Source organism: Metarhizium album, assembly GCF_000804445.1.
Source record: "Metarhizium album ARSEF 1941 chromosome Unknown scaffold_30, whole genome shotgun sequence".
Lineage (NCBI taxonomy): Eukaryota > Fungi > Ascomycota > Sordariomycetes > Hypocreales > Clavicipitaceae > Metarhizium > Metarhizium album.
The window spans coordinates 20,528-38,713 of NW_024467604.1; the positions used below are offsets into that span (position 1 = coordinate 20,528).

General features: G+C 55.0%; 7 protein-coding genes across 7 annotated transcripts; 5 read left to right on the top strand and 2 right to left on the bottom strand.

Moving 5' to 3' along the window:
- Positions 1–1,222: 1,222 nt before the first annotated feature.
- On the top strand, positions 1,223–2,642 carry MAM_07332 (Pyridine nucleotide-disulfide oxidoreductase, FAD/NAD(P)-binding domain protein; the record flags this gene model as incomplete). The annotated part of the gene is made up of 3 exons (XM_040826130.1): positions 1,223–1,484; positions 1,598–2,410; positions 2,473–2,642. The coding sequence occupies 3 exons, from the start codon at positions 1,223–1,225 to the stop codon at positions 2,640–2,642; spliced, it is 1,245 nt and encodes a 414-aa protein (XP_040675802.1).
- An 825-nt stretch (positions 2,643–3,467) lies between these two features.
- On the top strand, positions 3,468–3,887 carry MAM_07333 (uncharacterized protein; the record flags this gene model as incomplete). Its single annotated transcript, XM_040826131.1, has 2 exons — positions 3,468–3,599; positions 3,663–3,887. 2 exons carry the CDS (start codon positions 3,468–3,470, stop codon positions 3,885–3,887), a joined length of 357 nt encoding a protein of 118 aa, XP_040675803.1.
- Positions 3,888–4,382: 495 nt separating this feature from the next.
- On the bottom strand, positions 4,383–5,636 carry MAM_07334 (uncharacterized protein; the record flags this gene model as incomplete). The annotated part of the gene is made up of 1 exon (XM_040826132.1): positions 4,383–5,636. One exon carries the CDS (start codon positions 5,634–5,636, stop codon positions 4,383–4,385), a length of 1,254 nt encoding a protein of 417 aa, XP_040675804.1.
- A 1,636-nt stretch (positions 5,637–7,272) lies between these two features.
- MAM_07335 (Flavin monooxygenase-like protein) lies at positions 7,273–9,254 on the top strand (the record flags this gene model as incomplete). The annotated part of the gene is made up of 5 exons (XM_040826133.1): positions 7,273–7,411; positions 7,477–7,850; positions 7,935–8,657; positions 8,710–8,725; positions 8,782–9,254. The coding sequence occupies 5 exons, from the start codon at positions 7,273–7,275 to the stop codon at positions 9,252–9,254; spliced, it is 1,725 nt and encodes a 574-aa protein (XP_040675805.1).
- A 2,115-nt stretch (positions 9,255–11,369) lies between these two features.
- Positions 11,370–12,023, top strand: MAM_07336 (uncharacterized protein; the record flags this gene model as incomplete). Its single annotated transcript, XM_040826134.1, has 1 exon — positions 11,370–12,023. One exon carries the CDS (start codon positions 11,370–11,372, stop codon positions 12,021–12,023), a length of 654 nt encoding a protein of 217 aa, XP_040675806.1.
- Positions 12,024–13,093: 1,070 nt separating this feature from the next.
- Positions 13,094–14,649, bottom strand: MAM_07337 (Glycoside hydrolase, superfamily; the record flags this gene model as incomplete). The annotated part of the gene is made up of 2 exons (XM_040826135.1): positions 13,094–14,122; positions 14,191–14,649. 2 exons carry the CDS (start codon positions 14,647–14,649, stop codon positions 13,094–13,096), a joined length of 1,488 nt encoding a protein of 495 aa, XP_040675807.1.
- Positions 14,650–16,237: 1,588 nt separating this feature from the next.
- MAM_07338 (ARP2/3 complex 21 kDa subunit) lies at positions 16,238–17,886 on the top strand (the record flags this gene model as incomplete). Its single annotated transcript, XM_040826136.1, has 3 exons — positions 16,238–16,435; positions 17,188–17,583; positions 17,710–17,886. The coding sequence occupies 3 exons, from the start codon at positions 16,238–16,240 to the stop codon at positions 17,884–17,886; spliced, it is 771 nt and encodes a 256-aa protein (XP_040675808.1).
- Positions 17,887–18,186: the final 300 nt, after the last annotated feature.

Here is an 18,186-nt window from a genome sequence, read left to right on the forward strand (position 1 = left end):
AAATAATTTAGAAATAATTTAGAAATAATTTAGAAATAATTTAGAAATAATTTAGAAATAATTTAGAAATAATTTAGAAATAATTTAGAAATAATTTAGAAATAATTTAGAAATAATTTAGAAATAATTTAGAAATAATTTAGAAATAATTTAGAAATAATTTAGAAATAATTTAGAAATAATTTAGAAATAATTTAGAAATAATTTAGAAATAATTTAGAAATAATTTAGAAATAATTTAGAAATAATTTAGAAATAATTTAGAAATAATTTAGAAATAATTTAGAAATAATTTAGAAATAATTTAGAAATAATTTAGAAATAATTTAGAAATAATTTAGAAATAATTTAGAAATAATTTAGAAATAATTTAGAAATAATTTAGAAATAATTTAGAAATAATTTAGAAATAATTTAGAAATAATTTAGAAATAATTTAGAAATAATTTAGAAATAATTTAGAAATAATTTAGAAATAATTTAGAAATAATTTAGAAATAATTTAGAAATAATTTAGAAATAATTTGGAAATAATATAAAACTAGTTTTAATATAAATCTAGAATAATTATAGTATAAAGTTTAATTTATATATTAAGGCAGAAGGAATTTTTTCTATATAACTCTATACTTTTAAAAAATCTAAAAATTAGAAAATTAGAAAATTATAGTAGCAGCGTTTGCAGATGCGAGCTAATGTGCGACCGTAACGCTTTCTGCCGAGAAACAATGGCCGGCCAGCGACTCAGTCCGTTGCGGCAGCTTTACGGAGTACATGCGCCAAGCTCGACTGAGACGACGCATTACTCATAAAGGCGAAATCGACACGACTCGCCATGACTGATTATGCGACCACTTGTCGGGCACCTCTTTGAGCATGGACAAACCATGTCTAGAGTTTGGTCAACATGTTTAGTACCCCCTTGCTTGTTTCAACGTCAGCTGCACCATCGGATTTCTCATTGATTCGATGGATTGATGCTCACGTCGGTCACGGTCCCCTTCATGGTGGCTGCCGTCTGTCTGCCTTCCTGCATCCGACATCAAAGCCACGGCGCATCTCGCGGCGTGGGCTCCATGTGGACAACATGACTAGCTCAAACTTCAAACGCAACGTGCACATGCGCATTCACGATACATAAGGGGACAGCGAGCCCGGCCCTGGCGAGGCCAATGGCTCAGCATTCCAAAGCGCCAGAGACATCGTCAGGGGCGGACAAAGGATGCTGTCAACGACGGCACTGCTCTTCATTCTCCGCCTCTCCTGCCTGGCGAGGGCTGTCCCCAGCCCGCTCGGCGGAGAGCGGGAGGCATTGCCATCAACGACGACACACGATTTCGATGCCGTGGTTGTGGGCGGTGGACCGGCAGGACTGGCCGCGCTCAGTGCCCTCGGCCGCGTGCGACGCTCGGCGTTGCTCATCGACTCGGGCGAGTATCGCAACGGCCCTACGCGGCGAATACACGACGTCGTCGGGTTTGACGGTGCGTGGGCAACCACTGTTCAGCGGCTAGCCACCCTGCATTGGCAACCTGGCTTGTAGCCCAAAGTAGAGACAAACCAAGTGTCTAATCCGAAACGTACGCGGGGGAAACAGGAGTGACGGCGGCGTACTTTCGATGGTCGGCTCGTCAGCAGCTCGTCCACTACCGAACCGTCGATGCCGTAAACGGAACCGTGACGAGCATCCGGCCCGAGGCCAACGACACGTCCTTTACCGTCACGGCCAAGACGTTCCAAGGCTCGACTTCGACCTACACGGCTCGCAAGATCGTCATTGCCACCGGGCTGTGGGATCTCCTGCCCCCCACGCCGGGCCTGCAGCAGAACTTCGGGCAGGGCATCTACTGGTGTCCGTGGTGCGACGGCCACGAACACGCAGACCAGGCCATGGGCATCCTGGGCCGCTTCGACAAGACGGTAGAGGCCGTGGCCGAGGTGGCCACGCTCAACAGCGACGTCGTCATCTTCGCAAACGGCTCCGACACGTACGAGAACCGGGCCCGCGCCGAGGCCGAGTTCGCCGAGAACTCGTCCGCGTACCTGGACAGGCGTCGGGTCAAGGTGGACAACCGGACCGTGACGCGCATCACGAGGCTGCGAGACGGCCGGCGCGCAGATAGGAACCCTGCGCTGCCGACTGCGCCCGAGTACGACTTGTTCCGCGTCGAGTTCGAGACGGGCGCTCCTGTTGAACGCGGCGTCCTGCTTACCGCCTTCGCGTGTGAGCAGCGGTCGAGCCTAGCCCGAAAGCTGGGCCTGAAGACGGACAAGAGCAAGATTGTAGTCGACAAGGACATGCGCACCAGCATGCCGGGCGTGTACGCCGTCGGGGACGCGAACTCCGACTTGCGCACAAACATCCTGCATGCGCTGCACTCGGGGAAGTCGGCAGCCGTACATCTTCACAGTAGGTCGGACGTGATGGGCTTTCACCCAGGCTGATCCGCTAACGTAGTCGACCATTTCTAGCCGAGCTCGAGAGGGAAATCAGCAGAGGTCTGGCACCTCATCAAGGTGCTTCGAGGCCGGGCGGCGCGGCGGGGAGCCCGGAGACGGGCGGCTCTTGGGACTCGGTCGACCATGTCCAAGTACCTGGCCCTGACTCGCAAGCGATTCTGCATTCGTCGGAGACTGATTAGCCTGCGGGACGGAAATGCGCTTGTGCTGCTAGTGAGCGTTGCGTGGCCATGTAGACAGATCCAGACACGCGAGGTCGAAATTCAGCGTCATTGGTGCCGCGCAACTCCGAGGATGTCGTGTCCAAGTTTATTCATACGTCTTGCGCTTAGTGCAAGGCCGTAGTGAGTGGATGTTTGCTTGTCGCCGTAGCCACGGGAAAGCACAACTTGGCTTGTCCGTCATGATGCCCCCGTATGACGAGCTACAAGATCCTCCGTGCCCCGAAACCGCCACGAAGCGTGCGTGCCATGCCCTTGGCGTTGCGAATGATTGCGTTGCAATCGTCATCGTGATCGATTCCTCGCCGCAGCCTAATGGGCAGCCATGTAAACGACCGAGTTCGCCCCCATTCAATATCATCACCAATATCAACTTGTCCACCGCGGCACAAGGCACAAAGAATTAAGCTTAAACGCTAGAGCACACGGCGAGCATGGACCCGTGCTATCCTGCAAGAAACACAGAAATAGTGCCTCCAGGCGCCGACGGCTAGCCCAAAGAAACCAAGCCGGCTCCATCTCAAGTGCTCGCGAGCGCGACGGTCTCCGGCGCCAAACCGCGAAACCTCAGAACACCAGCCTCCGCGATGCTCGCTCGCACCGAGCAAGCAAGCCAAATGGCCGGCGGCAACACACATATAAGAAGCTTGACTGCTCCCCCTTCTCGGCCTCCCCCGTACGGCCACGTCTCCTTCTCCCGCGCTCTCCTGTGGGCGCGCTCGGAAATCGCTCACACACACACGCAAGCATCACGACATCCCGCCCGCCAAGTTTGAAGCCGCAGCCATGCATGCCCTCTTGCTCCTGTGCCTCGCCACGCCCATCGCGCCAGCTTTGGCCTGGCCCGTCGGCTTGAGGGCCTTCCGGCCGGCCTGTCCCGTGTACATTCGCGCGCCGGCCTGCGAGCATCCCTTGCCTGTATGTATCCCGCATAACCCGTGACTGGGCTGGGCCGGATGGCTAACGCCGCGCATCAATCAGATCGAGATCGCGTGCGGCGCGTGTCCTTGCCCAAAGGCAACCGGGGCTCCGTCGTCGCCGCCAGCAGTCGAACAGCCTTCAAGCCCGGTCAACGTGACGGCGCTACACGCTCATCATGCTCGCGCGCAGCCACCCGTCGAGCAACAGGCGCAGTCCATCAACATGACTTTTGCGCGGCCCTATGTCCAACACATGCAACGCAACGGCAAGTGGAGCATCGGCTAGGCAGAGTCACACCAGGGCCCTGGGCTCGTCTCCTCTGCTATTCCTCATCGTGGAGGGGTGCAACGTGAAGAGTACATCTGGCAGACTCCGCACAACAGCGTGCGCTTGACGGGGTGAAAACGCTTCGCTGCTAGTCACTGTTTCGGGGGACCTCATCTCAAGACTGGCGTCATTGATCCGCCATGATACAGGTGCTGTGGATGACAAAACATGTCAAGCATCTCGCGCCTGCGCATGGAGACGACCGTGGTGTGGTTCGTGACACGGCTCTATTCAACCTTTATCCATGTATGCTAGAACACATGCGCTATGTCGCCCTCGTAAAATGAGAAAACAAAAAGTAAACATGGAAAAATCGTACCAAAAAAATCCCGTATGCCCAATGCTATGCCCACACATATATTCATCCCGCAACGTCTTGTTTCCCAGGGGCGAGTGCCGGAGCCGGTTCCGTCGCCCAGTTCAAAATCGAAGCAGTAGAGCACTAGGATCCTACTACGACTGGCCATCGCTCTCTTGAAGTTTTTGTCTCTTCGCTTTCGGTGGTGAACACTCTCCGTCGAAAGACTCTTCGTCGCAAGACTCTTCGGGAGGTTCCGTCGCCACGCCCTCCTTGTCGAATCTTTCTACTAACATAGCGTGGTGTTTTTCATTCTCCTGATCCCATGTCTCAACTTCCAACGGATCAAACTGTCCTACGAGATCCTCGCCGAGGGCCATGCCAAGTCGTTCTTTCAGGCCAATTACCGGCCACATAGGAACTCTGGTGTACTGGATTTTCATTCCCAGTGCGTCACCTTGGCCCTGTGTAGACGTGGGAACGTTGTGGGGGTCGTAGAAATATTCCAGGAAGTTTGACGTGATGTGCCCCGTGTGAACGATGAGCTCTCTCGTTTGGGTGTCATGGAGGAGGATTCTGAGCTTGAGATCCTTGAAGGCTGGACCCGCTGACGGTATGCCAGACCGCTGGCGCCGGCGATGCGCCGATGGAGGGACCTGGTGAAAGTGATCCTGTGCCATAGCCAGGAACATGGCCACCAGATAAGGGTCATGGTTGGAGTTGGCCGGCATTCTGGCCTTGGCTTTGAGTCGGTACACCCGTGACGTGATTGGGTCGTATGCCTCGTCGTATGCCTCTGGAAAGATGAGTTCGCGGCGCATCGCGGCGAGTCTGTCCTTTGTGATGTAACACATAGCCCGCATTGGGTGCCCATCTGGCCCCGGAGACGGAGCAAAATCCGAGGGGAGTGAGCTTTCAGGCGGACAAGGCCACGCCATTGGCAGCAGCACAGCTTCTGGGTGATAGCAGTCGCCCAAGAAAATCGGTAGCATTAGGCCATGATAGAACCCAGGCAAGGCGTACGGCCACAGTATTGCCACTATGGACCCGATTGCTTTTTCATCCCCAGACTCCGAACCGTTCGGCAGACTATCAGACAGCAAACCATCTAGCAACTTGACGGTACTGGAACGGCACGAATCGCCTCTTGATGGATAAGCACCGGGGATGTACTGGGGAACCGGTACGTTGAAGGGCGGCAGCTCTTCAAAGTCCGCGCCGAGGACTTGACTGTGTTTATCGGTCCAATATTCAGGGGATACAAGCCATTCGGTGGAATTGTCTCGGCGTAGCACATCGTGGAGGGAGCCTATGGCTGGTCGGCGCGGTGAAAAGGCTGGGGACGTCTGGAGTATGGTTTTGGAGATTGGGGGGAGCCGAGTGCTAAGCGGTGCCTCGTCTTCCTCCATGATTTGCCGTAGAGTTGGCGATGCGATGTCGCGAAATGTAGGCCTAGGGCAAGCAGTCGGCGTTGGGTCCAGTCCAGCACTGCTGTGAAGGACTCTCGGACGGTACTGTGCGATGTAAAGGTGGGTTAGACTCGTCAGAGACTGGAATTATAAAGAGGACAGATGACAAAGGCTAAACGGGCTTTACCTACGCCTGTGAAGAGGAGAGCGCCATGACTTCAACACAAAGAGAACTCACTCTAACAAGAGCATTTGATCACTGACCAAGAGGCAACGCGTTCGTTCCTTGTGTCCCGGATGGGCAAGTGGCGTTGCGGATCGCGCGGGAGTGATGCGAAAGCACGTGATCTGGGCCGGCCCTGTGCGGGGTTGCAGGGCGGGTAAACCGAGCACGCAGTCTCAATTCACGTCATCCACATCCCAGCTGAACGGCGACCATGGATGCGACTTGTCAACCTCACAAGCCTGGGCAACCTCCATCCCGGTCTCGGTTCACTTCAAGTGGCACTCCATTCCATGCAGAGTACGAAGTATTTCTCGATAAGATGCGCGAAGCCAGCTGCCACACTCTGTCGTCCGAAGCCGGTATTGCGGCATACCGAGACATCAGGCCGCTCAAGTCTTGAAAAGGGCAGGGACAGTTTTTTGAAGGACGCTCCGTGTCATATTGTTCCCGTCACATGATGCCACAATCGAGAGAGCAACGTTGGGGTTTCACGAGTACGACCACCTCAGCGGACCAAAGACCCCCATCCACCATCGTCCGGGAAACTTCACCAAGAGTTTCTTCCCCTCCCAAAGCTGGTTCTGTCTTATCGGAAAACCATTCAGTCTCCTGAAAACGGCTACGCCAAGGTTCGCTGGCCGTCAGGCACGAGTCTGCGCGAAATCGAAGAGTCCCCCTTCCCACCTTGGCCTTTTGGCATGGAGCAATACGCGACGCCGTCCTGCAAACGACGGCGTTTCCCTGATGGATGTGTAAACCACGCATCTCCGCCCCATTCGGCCAACAAGACCGTGGCTCCTATGGCAGCAACCCCCACGTTGTATTGTCAATAATCTCCTGCAGGCGTCAAAATGCAGCAAGACCCCGAAGGCACCGACGGCGTCTAGTTTCTAAAGCGAAGGTGCAAACACATATCATGATACAATTCCGATTCATTGCCTGTGTGACGCCTGCGTACTCTTCAGCGTCAAATCTGACTGTAATATATAACCCAGGAAAGCCGTCCAGGCTTCGACACGATATGGAATTGGCTCGCCACGTAAACTGCTACTCCCAGTTACGCGCTTGATACAACCAGAATTTGTGGATCAGGATGGGTATCATGCACAACCCCCCCTCGTCTCCCTCTTGCTTGGCGCATCACTGTCCTACATGCACCTCACTTCTATCAGGACAGGATCTGGTCTCCTGGAAGGCTGCTGCGTTGGCGGCAAGTTGCCAGAAGAGCTTATGCTATGCAGGCTGCATCACGAGCATGGCGGTCAGCGGGCTTATAAAACCTCGCCGACCAGCCATGCCCAAAAAGCGTCCGTGAATTGTGAAATAATCTAATACGGCTCCCAAATTGCAGGTATTCGCTGTGGATTTTTTTCTTTTCTCTTTTGCTACCAGTATCAACACGTTTCAACAATGGGACTGTCGACTCCATCACCTGTGACCAAAAAGTTCAACACTGAGCTGACTGACTACTCTCTCCCTCACCGGCAACAAGGTGGACCCTACGCCGACAATCTGGAGCTCGATGCAATCATTGTTGGTGCCGGTTTTGGTCAGTTTCTCCAACCACTAATCTCCCATGGCCAGGGGGGTCACGTGCTCACGTACACAATTCAGCTGGCATTTTCATGCTCAAGACTCTTCGAGAACGCGGCAACAAATGTGTTGTGTTCGAGGCAGGAAACGACATTGGAGGAACGTGGAGGTGGAATGCGTACCCTGGAGCAGGAGTTGATTCGGAAGTGCCCGAGTACGAGTTCTCCTGGCCCGAGGTTTGGAGAACGTGGAACTGGTCTTCCAACTATCCCGATTACCGGGAGCTGCGCGCATATTTCAATCATGTCGACAAGGTTATCGACGTGAAAAAGGACTGTTCGTTCAATACAGTCGTTGTGGGTGCCCACTTTGACACTGACGCCGGGAAATGGAATGTCCGCACAGAGGACGGGCGAACGGCCAGAGCCAAGTATTTGATCTTGGGCACTGGATTTGTAAGTACCTCTTTTGTCTTCTTCTTTTCTTCTTCTGTACCACTCTACAAACAAGATGGTGGGTTGACCAAACTATAACCTCAGGCTGCGAGGCGCCATATCCCCGATTGGCCTGGCATGGACAAGTTCAAAGGCGTGATCCATCATTCTTCCTTCTGGCCCGAAGATAACGTAGACGTGCAAAACAAGCGATGTGCTGTCATCGGCACAGGGGCTTCTGGAGTCCAGATTGTCCAGGCGTGGGGACCGGTCGCCGGTCAAGTCAAGGTCTTCCAGCGTACCCCCAACCTTACCCTGCCAATGCGCCGCAGACAGTTGACTGCCGAGGAACAGGAGCGAAAACGGGTACTATATCCCGAGCTCTTCCGGCTCCGAGAGACGGGCTTTGGCGGGTTCCAGTACGATTGGAGCGAGAAGAATACATTCGATGACACTCCCGAAGGTCGAGAGGCCCATTATGAGAAAGCATGGCGAGACGGAGGATTCAAATACTGGCTGGGCATCTACAAAGATAACCTGTTCAACGGTGAGGCGAACAAGGAATCATACAAGTTTTGGGCAACGAAGTCCCGTGCTCGCATTGACGATGCGCGCAAGAGAGACCTGCTCGCTCCGGAAAAGATGCCACATTACTTTGGCATCAAGCGTCCTTGTCTAGAACAGAATTACTACGAGCAATTCAACCGGCCCACCGTTGATGTCGTTGATATCAACGAGAACCCCATCAAGTACTTTACCGAGACCGGCATCACTCTTGAAGACGGTACTCATCACGAGTTTGACGTGATTGCAGTTGCTACGGGATTCGTAAGTATATCTTGGCAACCGCCAAAGACACCCGTGCTAACGAGGGCAACAGGACATCGTGACTGGAGGTAGGATCACTTCAGAACCCGGTGACCTGGGGAGTGCTAACAATGAGTCTGTGCAGCAATGACGCAGCTCGGTCTGCAGAGTACCGACGGGACCAATCTGCAGCAGGAATGGTCCTCTGGGATAAGCACGTATCTGGGCATCAGCGTCAGCGGCTATCCCAACATGTTCCACCTCTACGGACCTCATGGCCCGACTCTTCTCAGCAACGGGCCTACCACAGTTGAGATCCAGGGCCGCTGGATTGCCGACATGATTGACAAGGCGCGAAGAGGTGACATCAAGTATGTGAACCCAAAGCGTGAAGCAGCCCGGGAATGGACAAGGCACATTGCAGAGCTCAACGACAAGACACTGCTCCCGACAACCAGGTCTACCTATATGGGCGGGAGCATTCCCGGCAAGCTGTACGAGCCCATGTGCTACACCGCTGGGGTACCGGGGTATAAGGCCAAAATCAGGGCTGCGTTGGACTCAATGCAAGGTTTTGAGGTTGTGAGGAATTCCGGCAAGGCCGACCCTCAGATGTAAGCGTTGAAAGGGAGCTGTCTTTCAACGTTCAAGCTAGACCTTGATACTTTATCAAACCAATCCCTGCCGCTCTGCGCGACGCAGCAAAATGAGTCTGCCGCCAGGTTCGCACATGATATCAATCAATTAATTGCCCGTGGTGGAGATGGACAAGCCGGCCTCTACTCCAACGGAGCATGTCGCGTCGACTGCACAAAGCACCAGAGGAATCCGCAACAGACTCTACTGCAACGGGCACAAACTTCACGAGGCCCGTCGAAGAGGACGCACCGTCAAAGACACCTCGTCTGGGCCTTCCATTCCATGTGAACGGAGTCATCAAGTCAATTTACAAAGATGGATGTCTTGTACGTTTTCCCGTCAACGCTAGCATACTCTGAACAAGGAGTGGGAGAGAGTATAGCATGATGTAGGACAGTTTTTTACATGTACAAGGTAGATGAAGGCGGTGCGGCCTGCGCTGCTTCATCGTACTGAGCCTGGCTGCCCGCATGCATGGCACGGCAAGCAGTGTACATACGAACCGATCATTTTCATGCCCTCGTTTGCTACGATGTGCAGGGACTTGTTTCCGCGGAGAGACTTCGTTTCCTTACAGCACATGACGGGCCGCCTTCGTCGTGGAGCTGTCCTTGATAGTCGAGACCCAGACAGCCATGCTGCGGCGCATTGTTGGACATGTGCTCGGCCTGCCCGCTTGCTTCGACGTAGTGCCTGGAACTGTTCAGGAGAGGGCCAGTCTCGAGTTCCAGGGAGGGTTGCGTCGTTCCTGCGACGCCTACACGGGACGCAGAGCTTGTCCAGCTTTTGGGGGGCGCGTCTTCGTCGTGCCAAGCCACGGACCGGCGTTGGGTTTGGGTCTGATGCAATTGGATTGGATCAAAGAGACGGCCCGGCTCGTCTCTGCTGTTTCTAGCTCTGTGAGCATCAACGTCGTATTTCGGAGCTCAAGGCACGGCACACGCTGCTCGATGCAGGTTATTGGCCGACGGGGCGGACGCAAGCCGCCACCAGCATCAACTCGAGCGGTCAGCTATCGATGGTATGCATGAAATTATGGATAGGGCTAACGAAATGAAGAAGGAAGAGCGGGAATAAGTTGATCTTGTCGTGCTCAGGGGGTCCCTCCGCGCGACAAGTGCAGCGAGCAATGCGGGCATAACCACCATAACCGAGTACATGTAAATCATGATGACATCGTCGAGGCACCACCCCGCAGTGCCTTTATTGCCGCTTTGCACATTGGCCTGGACACGATTTATTTACCAGCCGAGGTGTGCAGTCAAGGCAGCTTAGCGGTGCGAGCTTTGGCAAAACACGTCCTGAGCACGGCGCACGAGGCTTGCAAACATATCCCCAAAGTATCTTCCTTGGGTCTAAAGTTGCGGATCCTCAAAGTGCCGGTACATTCGAACGTTGAATGTCTTTGCCGTTCACCTGCCGCAGTTGGGGTCGGCCAGCCGAGCTGGAGAGGCCCAGAAAGGATCGTGAATCATTCCATTCAACCGCCAAGGATTCGACTTGCAATGTCCCTTTTCCTCACTCTCCTACAACTTGCCAAGGTTCATCGTAACACAGCATGAGAATCCGTCAACAAAAAAGTCAGGTGCGACTGAAGCCAGAGTCGACAGCTGAGCCCTTCAAAACAAGGCCTGGCTGTGCTCGAGCACTTCAGAGTAGCCTTTGAAACAAGTCTCGGTTCCGAAACAAGTCTCGGTTCACAAAGGCATACACTCAATCAAGAACCAATCCTCCCGTTCCATTGGCGCAGAGTGAGCCACCCGTTCGTGGCAGCTCGACTATCCAAGACAGGAGCGTGAGACACGACGTTGTGCTCATATTATTTTCCCCAACTGATTGCTGCTCGGATCCTTTTGTAACATTGCGGTACACATGCCAGTCACGTCGGAACCATGATCTCTGATCTGTAGCATTGCATTGTCGTGTTGCCGCTCCAGGCCAGTCAGACAAGTGCATGAAAATCTTGCCCCAAGCTGAATCTTGAATCCGGCTCGGCCAAAACTCTATATATCCCCCTCCCAAGGCTTACCAAGGACCCCCACTGCTCCCTCCTCTCTATAAGAGCACATCTTCGCCATCCTCTGCCCCAGCAACATGTGGCTGCCCACGTCTTTGATCGCCATCGCCGTCGCCGCTGCGACGCTGGCGTGTGAAGTCCCCCCCGGCACGCCCCCGGACAACATCCCAGAGGGCTTCGCGATCCAGGTCCAGAACGCGTCCTACTCCTCCATCCACAACCGCCTAATGAACCAGTGGGCGGCAGGAGGCGGCGATCAGCATCTGTATCTCAGCCCGGCAGGCTCCCCTGCAGGCAACCTAGCTCTCGTCAACGGCGTCATTACCCAGCTGAGCGACGACAAGACCATCCGGGCCGTGATAAACGGAGAGGTCTGTCCGAGTCCCCCGTCCCACCCCAGTCCAGATCTCTCGTCTGATCCGAGCCCCGAAGCACAGTACACCGCCTTCGACAACACCACCAAGGTGTTCATGACGGAGCGCGGGGATCCGCGCGCCATCTACGACGTCGCGTACGGGTGCAACCCGGACACGGACGCCCTCCAGACCGAGCTGGTTTTCAAGGAGCGAGCCGGCGTGACAGGCGGACACATTTGCGTGAGGCCCGCGTCCGGCAACAGGTACGAGTTCCGCTACTCGCCTCCGGGGAACACGGGTAAGTCTCGAACTTGTCCCGCAGCATGGCCGCTTCTTCAGGGTACTAAGCCAGGCATGGCCGACAGCTGTCGATGATCCGGCTCGGCTGTGTATCAAAGTGACACTGGCGGTGGTGACCAGTGAGTGAGTGAGTGACTATGCAATGACTGCAGGCGTATTCCTTCTTTGGCCTCCCTGGGGTTCGGATTCGCCGCACGGGCAAACTGTGAGTGGTGAGGCGGCAAGATCCTACAAGTGGCCATGCCCTGTCTGGTCCACGGGGCCTTGTCTATCCGTTTGCATATTTTCATGCGGCCCCCCGCCTATTTACGTGAGCGTAGCAGATTTGAATTGACCCGTCTTTTGTCTTGTCTGAGCTTCAAAGGGCCGTGAAGCCTTGCGGAAGGGATCTCCCGGAGAGGATGAACAGTCGGCCACTTGGCTTGGACCTTTGAGTTTGCTCAGCAACCTGGTAGCTTTCGGGTGCCCGCGGCTAGTTGGGGTATTTTGAGGTGCCTTGCTTCTGGGAGAGTTTTGACTTGAAGCCTATGAAAACTCCAACCATATGAAGCGTGAGCCGGACTGTACTATCTGCTTCTTTGCTGAACTACGGATCCAGATTTCGATAACAAAGCTCGAGGAATGATAATCTCGTATGCATGTGCGGAGACACGAGAGGTCGAGTGGTTAGGGTTGGGGTGGAAAATACGGGCTCACATGTGTGGGAGGCTTCTAGGAGGAGTCTATTCGTGACCCGGGGAGGAGTCTTGCATCGGTCGATGATAGCGGGCACGGGTACTACTGCAGCATCCCCCTTGCCAATTCTGATTGCACTGCTGACGCTTTTCGAATATCATCTATTAGACAAGTAGGCGCGGGGACTAGATACAAGTTGTCGAGAACGGCAGCATTCACCTGCTCACCGACAAGGTTCCTCTCGATCCGAGACAGCAGTGCTTGGGGACGGCAACGCCAGACAGCCCCATGACTTGCTGAAGCTCACGACCCCAGTCCAGCCACAGTCCGGGGAAGCTCGTGCGGATCACCTTGTTGCATAGTCCATGTACCCACGAGCACAAGCGCCGTTCATCAGGCGCCACACCAACGTGAATCGTCAAGCTGCCCGAGAGTGCAGCAAGTCGTCTGATGGCAGAGCATAGACGGCATTATTTGCGGGTGACAGTGACGGAGACGTCAACGGCGCTCTGGATGCGGGCGGACGTGAACAGGGCCAGTGTGCGGTTACCCCGTGCGTGCTGCAGCAAGCTCCCCTGGGGTGAAACCTGGACACTGTAGCCGCGGGGAAAGGTGGACGAGGGCAGGATGATTTCCGTCGGCGCGGCAATGGTCGGGTCCGCCGTGAATTGCAGCTTGAAGATGGCCGCGTCCTCGTCGAAGCTGAAGCCCCTGGGGGTGCCAGCAACAGCAGCGGGATACGCACGGCTGTAATGCTTCGCGAGCTGGGGATGAGGCTGGCCCGAGGACCCGTTGTACAGGTTCTCGTAGGCCCAGCCGATCCACGAGACCATGTTGGCGTCGGTGGCGGACAAGGCGTCGGCCAGGTTCTTCATGTGCTCGTCGTCTCCCATCCAGAAGGCGAACTCGGTCAGCACGCCGGCCGTCCTGAGACGCTCGTTGTCCTTGCGGCGGTTTTTGAGCGTGGCGTGGATGGAGCCCAGCTGCGGCGGCTTGTAGTAGTGATAGGAATGCACCGCCTTGGAGCCGTCCCCGAGAGGCACGTTGTTGAAGCCCGACAAGATGTCCAGGGTGGCGCCCTCGAACCAGATGAGCGTGTGTTTGTCGACGGCCCGGATCTCCCTGGTCGCCCGGTTCCAGAGCCCCTCGAGGTTCTTGCGGTCGCCGAATCCCGGCAGAAGCAGCGTCGGATCGGCCCAGTGGTCGCCGACCCACGGCTCGTTCATGAGGTTGAAGCCGACGACGTTGGGCGCGTCGGCGTAGACCAGCGCCAGCTGCTTCCAGTAGGCGGCAAAGGCGTCTCCGAGCCCGTCGTGGTTGCTGTACAGCCTCCCAAAGGCATCGGCCACGGCGACGGACGTGTAGCTCAGCGCCCAGTCGACGCTGTTGCAGAGCGACGCCGGCGACGGGAAGCCGTCCCTGTCGACGGGGAAGGGCCTCAGCTTCAGGGGGAAGGGATACCTCTTCCAGCCCGACACCCAGTCCTTCTTGACGAACCACTGGCCGGGAAGAAGGCGTGTCAGCACCGGCACGTCACCTCGGCGGACACGTACTCGTCGTCACTCACATCGGGCACGCCGTGGCCGCAGAGCTGCCTCGCCAGGACGTCCTGGTGCAGGTCCACCAGGACATAGATGCCGTGGTCCTCGGCCAGCTTGGTCTGGCGCGCCATGACGTCGAGGAAGGTCCGGTTGTACTGCCCCCGTGCGGGCTCTGCCCCGGCCCAGCTGTGTCCCAGCCGCACGACATTGAGGCCCAAGTCGTGCATGTTCCGGACGTCTTGCTCGCCAAACGACGGGACGCCCGGCACCCACTCGGCCGGCCGGTACCAAGGGGCATCCTTCATGACGACATTGGTCCCGTGGAAGAAGCGCGCGCGGCCGTACTCGTCGACAATCTGGTGCGTCGTCTGGTTCACCTGCCGGATGCGTGGCATCCCGGGATGGGCCTCGTACCAGCCCGCGGCGTCCTGAGCCAGCCCGCCCGCCAGCAGCGATGCGGCAGCGATTCCGGTATACACGTACATGGAGGAGAAGGCATCCGGCCAAGGCAGTGCCCGTGGAGAATGGGCGCACTTGAGAAGCTGTGGCCCAAAGGGGAGTATATAACGGCCGGGCGGCGCGTGCTCGTCCCGTCTCGCCGCGGCCCATGCCGGTCCAAGCCAATAAAGCAGGGGCACGATGTCGACCTGCTCTTTTGGGATCAACGATCCGAGCTGCCCGGCATCGTCGACCGGCAACGGCAGATGCGGCCGAGAAGTCGGCACCAGCCTGTTGGCCGAGGCGGCGGTGAATGTGACGGCGAGATGACGGGAAGCCACTTTTGTCACGAGGGCGAGGGTGAAATAAGAAAGGGGTGCCCGGGCAGCTCAGCTCCACTGCTAACTATTTGATTAGCCACTTCTTGTTAGTCATCTGTTACGTAGCGCTTCTCTCAGAGTTACCTAATTGACAGCTTATCTTGGCTACGTACAGGAAGTATACTTGAGTAGCTTATAGCGCGCTTATTTCTGTTTGTACTTTGGTAAAAGAAGCGCACAAAAGACATATGAAAAATGTATAAATAAGTAGGAACATATATATATATATATATATATATATTTATATACAAGTATAGTGCGCATTAAATAGTTCATTGTTCCTCTGCGTTTTGTATTTTGTCACGCCAGTTTTGGTTGCGACTCTTTGGGCAACTTGCCTCAATCAGCCCGTTCGCCAACGGCCGAAAGAGTCACTTGCAATCCGAGGCGGCGAGCAAGGAAGAGCGGCAATAGCGTTGTGAGAGTCGGTCTTGTCAACTTTGTCTCTCTGGGCGGGAGAAAGAAAAGTCTTGACATCCACGTCACGAAACTGTAGTGGCCATCTATCGTCTCTCACGTGGTCAAGGAAAGCGAAGAACAAGGCCTTGGGCGCTGACTACGACATCACCCGCCCAGAGCCTGCGTACACCGCCCGCTCTGCATCCGAATGCTGCTCCTGCACCGTCATCGTGGCCACTTGCTGCACCCTCGACGCTCGCTATCCTGCCTCCGAATCCCTCGGTCTACAGACCGCATCGACAGCTCAGTCCGACAGCGCCCAGTCGAGCGTGAGCCGCTCGACGGCCGATCGCAGTAGCCTCTTCCCTCAAAGACGGGCTGATGCGTTTCCCCCTCCCAGCAAAATCAGTTCGTTGAACAGCGGATCGGGAGACGTGTATGCAGAGAACTTTTACCGCCCGCCCCCCGTACGCATGCCGTCGCCCGGTCTTCTCGTCAAGTGCGGGGCCGATGTGACGGTTCGTGCGGCCGAAAACCCAAATGATATTTCGCGAGAAATTGAGTGGCCAGGTCCCTGTCCCCGAAGCTTTCGGCTGGACTGTGGCAGGGCGTCACCCTGCAAGAGCGGTGGCACAGCCTAGACGAGCCAGACGAGCGCTCCGTCTGCAGCCAACTACGGACCATGGTCGCTTCTTGGAGAAGCTTGCCCCAAGACGGCCGTGGATGCTTAGGTGGGTGGTACCGAGTGCCGACGGCAAGACGAGTACACGTCGGGGAAGCCCATTACTGAACAAATTTGTGCAGGTAGTCCTTGCAGACAACCGCTCAACGACTTTCGGCCCGTTCGAAGGACTAGATGCTGTCGAGCGACTTCAAAACGCCTGCGGCATCGACATTGCCCAGCACTCCAAGCTTTACGCATGCAGACCTTGTCGCCCCGAATATTGTGCTCGCCACGGGACCAGATGCAATAGTTGCGCCTGTCATCGACTGGGCCGAGGCCGGGTGGCACCCCGGCTACTGCGTCAACGGCGAGGTCCAAGACGAATGGCGCGTTGGTCCTGGACCGAGTGTATAACGAGACATGCTATCCTTGGCTACGGTTTGTGTCGTCTAAAGGAATTTGAGTCTCTGAAAAGGTACTGGAGTGGTACACGCGGTGAGCTTGCAGACATACCGCGCATTGGCTGGCTCCGACGCCAGAGAAAGTAAGCTCGATGAGATAACTTACCATTCCGTTCCCGAGTACTGAAGCATGTGTTTGCCGTGCAGCAGGGGTATGAAGGATGCGGCGCTGACATCAACAAAGGCGCACCCTCTCTTTCCCACGATCCCACGAATTAAGTGTTAGAATTAGAAATTGATTGTGTAGTAGCCTTGAAGCTGTTTTTCAGATTCAATTCAACAAAAATATAAATACTAGTATATTTATATTAACGTTAGTACAAAACCTTGTCCTCTATACGCTTACAAAAGAGGGGCGCGCATTATTAAATATCCGCGATTACGTACTTTTGCAACCAAGCCGAGCCCCATGCGGCCAGCCCTGTGACAAGTTCTCGATTCGAAAAGCCCCGCCGTCGACACGATCGAAAGCCCATCATCGTCACCGTCTCAGCCACCCTCCCAGGCACCATCGTCGAGCTGTCCTGCTCCCTATTCTGTCCAGAATGCTGGTATGTACACGTACTTCGCCTTTCATCATGTCGCCTTCAGTCCTGCCGCAGCGTGGATCTGCCTCCGTCCACTCAGCCGCCAGTGCCCCAGAAACTCGCGTCTTCACGATCAAGCTGACCATCCCACGAGGCCTACAACTCCATCTTCAACAATGATCCCAACCCGCCGCGTCTCATCGGAAACTTTCCCATCCTCCCGCTGCGCACAAAGACCCGCGGGCCGGCCTACACCCTTCCCATCCCGTCGCCCCCGCTGCCTCCCAACGAGTCGCCCGACCCAGACAGCGACAGCTACGATATCCTCGACGAGATCATCTCGCTCTTCCGCGCCAACGCCTTTTTCCGCAACTTTGAGATCCAGGGCCCTGCAGATCGCCTGCTCGTGTACGGCATCTGGTTCCTGAGCGACTGTTTGCAAAAGATCAAGCCTAGCGCGACGGCGAGAGACGCGCAGAAAGACGTCACGAACTTGGCCCTCGATCTGAACTTTGCCATACCCGGAGACCCGGGCTTTCCGTTGAATCAGGTACGTGGTCCTTGGTTCCTCCAACGGCGCGCCACTTCCTTGAGTTGCAATCTTGCCACGCCACAACCTACTCCGGGCTTTGGTGACTGGACCCTGACTGCGGCTGACCTTTTTCCCTCGTGGTAGATGTACGAGCCGGCTAGGGATAGACAGGATGCCGAACTTTTGAGGCAATACATGTCCCAGGTACGACAGGAGCTGGCGGCGCGATTGCTTGCACGGGTGTACGCAGACGACGAAAACAAGCCTAGCAAGTGGTGGTTGAGTTTCACAAAGAGAAAGTTCATGGGCAAGGCGTTGTAAAGCGCGATTCCGTCGTTGCTCTTGCGACCTGAACAACAGCATAGCACCTCGTCGTATATGGAACTATAATAATGAGACGCCACGACTGCCACGGCTTCCAAGTTGCCCCAGCCCACGCATGACGTGGTCAATCGTGCTTCCGCCAACACGTGTCTGGAGCGCAGAAATTTACCACAGTAAATATAGATAGATATCCAGGGTATCGCTCCGTGCACGTCTCCCGCAACAACATTCACACGCCAACCCGCCCCACGTAGACACGTGGACGGGGAGTCCCAAACTTTGCAATCCATCAAGCCA